Below are 5,872 nucleotides of genomic sequence, written 5' to 3'. Positions count from 1 at the left end.
GGTCACCTGTTCACTTTAGACATTAGTTACAGTAATTTATTTTAAAAATATATTTTAAAATAGAATACTCATAGAACAAGTGGTAATTGATGTGACTTGTTTTACTTTCGAATGCAGGTATCAAATCTGCAGAAGTGATATACAGATGATTTTTTTCAAACTTTTGTAATTCTCATGTTCCAAGCCACAGTGGTATATCCTCTGTTTATAGAATACTTGCTAAGTGTACATTGCCTCCTAAAAATATTTAATAATTCTTGCTTAACGTGAAATTTATTAATATAGATAAGAATTTTTGATGGATTAAGTTTTTTACAGATGTGAGTAACTGGGCATTCTCATAATATAGTTTAAATAAACTGCATATTGTAAAAGTGTTGTTTGTTGAAGTTCAGCTGTATATTAAAACAAACAATAAAACTGCAGTCACCAGAAACCTCTTGCTGCTTGGCAGCTGCCTATAATATTAGTAGGATGTAAAATGCTAGCAAAAGCAGTCATACACTAGAAACAAGTAGAAACACATCAATGCATAAGGAACCTAACAGATTTCCTTGTGCCTGGCAAGAAGTTAGTTCACTTAAAGAAATCTTTTCACAGCAAATCGAGTCAGCAAAGATTCCATGGAAGTCTCTAACAAATGAATGCTTAATTAACCCTAATGAAGAAGCCAGTGTCTTCAAGTGCTTGTGTTGAAGTGTTCAAAAGTTAATTATATTGGACTCTATTTTGTGAGAACTACATGGAAAGGCCTCTATTTTTTTGTTTGTTTGTTGGGGGTTGTTTTTTTTTTTTTTAAGTTCAATGCAAGTTCCCTCCTCTTTATTTAGGGTCTACATGCAAAAGGTAAGAAGTGAAGACTCCAGATTCCCCTGCCTGCCTGTGACTTTTCAGCAATAGATAGAAGTTGTTACCAATGCGGTATCCTGCTAGTAACAGCTACTGTGAGCTGTCGGGGAGCATTTCAGCGCTCCTTTTGAATGAATGAATGAGCCTGGTAAAAGTCCTTTGGAATTGTTACAGCATTCGAGTGTGGTTTTGGGGTTGGTTTTTGTTTGTTTCTTTCTTTGTTTTTGGGTTGGCTTTTGTTTGTTTCTTGGTTTTGGGGTTGGCTTTTTTGTTTGGTGTGATAGTTACTCCAGGGATTGGTCACCCCACAGGGGATGCTAGTCTTCCCTTAGGGTTTTGAACTTAAGGTTCCTGTAAAGTCTTGATTAATGCCCCATCAACATCTTTGCTTGTACCCCACTTGAGTAAATAAGGAGCCATTTATTATGGGTAAAATGGTCTTGTGAGGCCATGACTCAAGGGTGCTGTTTGCAATAATACTGACTCTGTAAGGCCTATCTCACTTTAATACTGACTTAATGACTTTGATAACCTGGAGATAGAATCCATCCTTCTGCACATCAGCTTACTCGGATAATGCTAGTAAGTAGGGGAGAAGTATCAGAACTTTGGGGGTTTGAGGCTCTAGATCTAGAAAGCCAGGCAAAAGGGGAACCCCCTTCCATTGACACTTGTAACATGGAGATTTCACCTGCAGTTCCCGTGCATAGTCCATCTATATCTGAACAGGTTTTTCAGGAAAAATACTTGATCTTGCTGTCATGGCTGCTTGAAAGTGCTTTGAAATTAACCAACTAATGATAATCCAGTTCCAGGATGCCTTGCTATTAAAACTGTCAGTCATCTCTGGAACTCCATGAGTATCAGACCTTCGCAGCCTGCACTCCCACCGAATACATTGTAGCTTAATAAAACTGGTCTTACTGAGGATGCCAAATCCCAGACTGAGAGTTGTCTATATTCAGGGAAGGCTAAGTAGGCCTTCTTATTTAATTACAACTGAAGCTACTCCTCAGTTAGCTTCCACCTTCATTAAGGTATGATGGAAGTAATAATTCTGGTTTCTGTCTACTGTAGAGCTCCTTACCTGTGTAGGAAAAGGTAAAATCTCTTCTATTCTAACTTGGCTTAAAGTTCTCCCATGTGGAGAGGTGCAAGTTTTAGCTTTGACAACACTGGATGCTGTCTACCAATCCTTTTCCTTTTTTCCTTTAGCCAGAACAGAAAAGTATACAGAAATGTAAGATTCATGGGTGAAAATACCAAGTGAGTCAGGAACTGGAAGCTTGCTGAAAATAGATTAGTTAACCCAGGTTTAATCTTAATACTTGCTAATTACATCTAGTCTTTTAGACACTTCAGCTATGTACAAACACAAGATGATGGCAAACCCTACTACTTTTCCACCTTTGGACTACAGATAGTTATGAGAAGTTCTAGGGTTAACAAATGTTAAACCAAACTAATCGAGACAAATCAAAAGTTTTTATTTAGTGTAAAGTCAGAAATACAACATCTTTAAAATGTTCATAAGTTAAATGAAGGCCACAGTAGTGGGATGTAAAATGGTATATAGATGAAATGACTACTATATATACACCGATGGATAAAGTATCACTATCCAATCTTACAATACAAACCATGATTTTAAGATTACTCGATCTTGGGAAATTGCTGAAGTCTAACAAGCGCATGCTCTGTTACCACTTGATCTCCTACAGTGCAGATGGAGATGTGCAGTGACATGGCTTTAAAGCTAGGATGGCTGTAATGCAATGCAATCTTTAGAAGTCAAGTGCTTGGTGTGATTTTTTTTTTTTTTTTTAATGCTCAAACCCTGGACTAACCGTGTGATCTACTCTACCTGCTAGCAATTCTTAGATGAACTTAGAGTTCCATAATAGGCAGTAAAGTGAGAGAGTAGCCCATAGGAGATTAAAAATAATTTTGGATGTTTACAGGACCCCATGACGCAAATGGTATCAGCCATTTGTGCCTTGGTGGGTAAAACTTTTTTCATCATCAGGTTTCTTGACTCAGACTTGTAAACAGCCCTGGAGACCAAACTATTAGTGCTTTGTTTGCAATCATCTGACTTTGCTGACATTCCAGGGAGTGCCGTACAGTCATCTTAAATGGGGAGAAATGGGAGATGTCTCCTTTGGGAAGGGGGAGCCTCACAATGTCAGCTTACACTTGAGACACAGTAGTGCTTAGCTGCCAAGAAACTTGGGGTTTGAGGGGGATTTATTCTGCTATTACATCCACTCACTCAGTTCCTGCAGCTTTACTTTATAGAATTCATCACGGCAAGATTGAAAGAGATCCTTGAACTAGTGGTTTCCTTTTGTTAAAAGGTAAGTACAATGGCTTCATTACTGAAGAGACAGACCTCAGTTCTCGGTAACATCCATAAATAAGTCTGCAATGCTGCTGCATGGCAAGATGAAACAGATGCAACTGAGTGCTGCTAAAACTTACATCGTTGTTTGTATTTCAGCTTCTGCTCTCCCTTAACACTGATTATGTTAGACATGCTGCCTCTATGGGAAGTGCTCAGACCCGTAATCTGGGCTGAGCTCCTTTACAAAACCTGCTAAAAAACCAGCCAAGCCAGTAAAAAACAGGGCACCTTGACACTAGGCATTGTTCAGAGCAGCACAGATCTGAGAGGCAAAAGCCACCTTTTGTTCCACTGCAGTCTTCTGCCTTAGATGTTTTTGTGCAGTGCCTCAAGAGGTACTTCACAAGCTCAGGCTCTGGGGCAGGAGAACAGTTGCTCTAAGGCCTGAAGCAAAGACAAGTTTGGCACTTCAGGAGGAAAGTAAAAGGTGGCAAGGAAAGGCTTGTTCTCCGTTCCTCACTGCGTATTGTTCACAAGGAGCACGAGGAACATTGCTGACCACCTGTTTCTGTAAAGCTTATTACTCAGGTTTTTATTTAACTCCTCCTCATCACACAACTGAAAAACTTCAGGAAGATCATACATCGTGATGCTGTGCCTGATCGTTCTTTGAGGAAACAGGAAAGTGAAAGTGGTTTGAAGTGTACATCTTGCAAACTACAAACACTCTGATACTGCACCAATTTGGTATTTCCCTGATGTAAGTTGCTTATCCTTGTTCCTCTTCCCTTACCCTCCCCCTTCCCAAAAAATCTTATGTGTTTTTCTGCACGCAAGCCCTGCAAATACCATCATACTGTTACCACTTCATAGAAATTCTTAACTGGTTTATAGGTTTTTGTTTAAAGTTGCTTTGCAGAGCTATGGAGAATACTATACAGTAATCTAAATATATTTGAGGTGGAAAAGGCGATGCAATTAGACTTCGAATATTTTTATCAAACGAGGTTTCAACACAATATTGTAGTATTTTGCTAGTCAAGAACACTACCCTAAGACCTCAAAGAGCGCCAACAGACTTTTGTTTAACCTGACAAACTGAATCCAATTTTTAACAAGAGATGCTCATTTTTAAATGAAAGTTTAGTAAGTCTCTACACTACATTTGCACATTGCTTAATCTTAACAATACACAAACTTATGTCTCCTGTTCATGACAATGTTCTTAATTCTCTTTATCACCAAAGTTTATAATCTTCAGGTATCCAGTAAAGCCACAAACCAAGGTATTTTAGCTCATGTAGCCTATGCCAATTAAAACAAAAAAAGACAGCAGCAATACAATGACATCATCTGTGAGTCACCTTACTTCCTTTTGCTTTTTGTGTCAGTTGTTTGAAAAACACTAGATGCTGACATCAGATTTTCTATATACTGTCCAAGAACTTGGTTTTCTGATTTCAGTTTCAAGTTTTCTTCCTTAACAGCATCTACTCGTGCTGAGAGATCTGCGAAGGTGATATTATAAGAAAAATATTAGACACTATTGCATACAATAATGAATATGTTCTGTGTGCCTACATCAAACTATTCACGCTTCTAATGCGGGAAACACTGCCATAAGGTATTCTCTTATAAAACACTGTGCTACTCACAAGTCTTATCTAAAGCCCATTTTTCCGGTATTATTCTGTAGTATTTTGACAAACTTGTTACACAAACTTACTGTTAGTCTGTATCTTTATTCTTTTCTTGAATTCTTGAATTAAGCTATTGCAAACTAAACCTTTTGGAAACAAAAGTTTGATGATGAGCAGACTCAAAGGTATGTGTTCACTAATGAGCCTGGGAAAGTTAACCGTATCGCCCCTTCTGCTTGATATGTATTGTGAGAGTCGAGCAAACATTATGTTGCATAAAGAGGGGAAAAAAAATAGTTCTGAGACCTTGCTTATGTACCTTCAACTGCATAAGTGACAGTAAGGTTCTCTTCTTTCGTTTATTACTGTGTGCTTGTAAAAAATCTGACGTGTCAAACTGCTAACCTTCAAGTGTGTGCTGCAGTTCCAAAACTTGATTAATAAGCCGTGTTTTCTCTTCTAATTCCACCTGATTCTCAGCCTCAACAGCTGCAATAAATCATACGAGTTTAATGCAACCTCTGTAACAGCTGGAAATTATACTAAGTAGAAAAAATAACAATGAAGAACAAGAACATTAAGAACTTATACCATCCATGTCGGCATTCATCATCGTAGAATGGGCTCTTTCCACTTTTGAAGAGAATATTCCTGAGAGATGCACTGCTTAAAGAAAGAAAAAAAAAAAGAGAGAACACTAAGGCAACCGTTAATGTAACTGCCTTTATATTTGGATTTTGGATGCATTTTTCTAATTGGTTTTGAAAAGCCAGCACTTAAGCCTGAGGCAGAACAGCATTCGACATTCTTTAATTATTTTTCCTAGAGCCTTACGTGGTATGTAAATGTGATTCTTCAACTAACTGTGCTTCAGTTGACAAAAATGACTGATCTAGATTACTCTCTAACGCATAAAATAACGCTGTGTTTCAGTGGTGCGATTGCCGCCTCCTGAGCGCCGATCTTTCTGGAATTGGCTATTAAAGAAAGAGAGCAGCAGCGGGGGCCCCCTTCGTCGTCCACCCGGTTCCGCTGCCGT

General features: G+C 38.4%; 1 protein-coding gene across 1 annotated transcript; it reads right to left on the bottom strand.

Annotated features, from left to right (window-relative positions):
• Nucleotides 1–2,317: 2,317 nt before the first annotated feature.
• SCOC (short coiled-coil protein) lies at nucleotides 2,318–5,494 on the bottom strand. The gene is made up of 3 exons (XM_009290300.1): nucleotides 5,425–5,494; nucleotides 5,239–5,322; nucleotides 2,318–4,701 (listed from the first exon to the last, which is right to left on the bottom strand). The coding sequence occupies exons 1-3, from the start codon at nucleotides 5,444–5,446 to the stop codon at nucleotides 4,559–4,561; spliced, it is 249 nt and encodes an 82-aa protein (XP_009288575.1). The 5' UTR covers nucleotides 5,447–5,494; the 3' UTR covers nucleotides 2,318–4,558.
• Between the last annotated feature and the right edge of the window lie 378 nt (nucleotides 5,495–5,872).

Source organism: Aptenodytes forsteri, unplaced genomic scaffold (assembly GCF_000699145.1).
Source record: "Aptenodytes forsteri isolate BGI_AS27 unplaced genomic scaffold, ASM69914v1 Scaffold125, whole genome shotgun sequence".
In the NCBI taxonomy this organism is placed as follows: Eukaryota; Metazoa; Chordata; class Aves; order Sphenisciformes; family Spheniscidae; genus Aptenodytes; species Aptenodytes forsteri.
The sequence above is the reverse complement of the archived record's forward strand: the minus strand, read 5'-3'. Positions and strand labels throughout refer to the sequence as shown.

Excerpts from the sequence above, each read along its gene's own strand:
- SCOC (XM_009290300.1), bottom strand. The coding sequence starts at position 5,446 with ATGATGAATGCCGACATGGATG. Across the intron at positions 5,323-5,424 it reads GATGAATGCCGACATGGATG|CTGTTGAGGCTGAGAATCAG; the intron begins GTATAAGTTCTT and ends GATTTATTGCAG. Across the intron at positions 4,702-5,238 it reads ACTGCAGCACACACTTGAAG|ATCTCTCAGCACGAGTAGAT; the intron begins GTTAGCAGTTTG and ends TCACCTTCGCAG.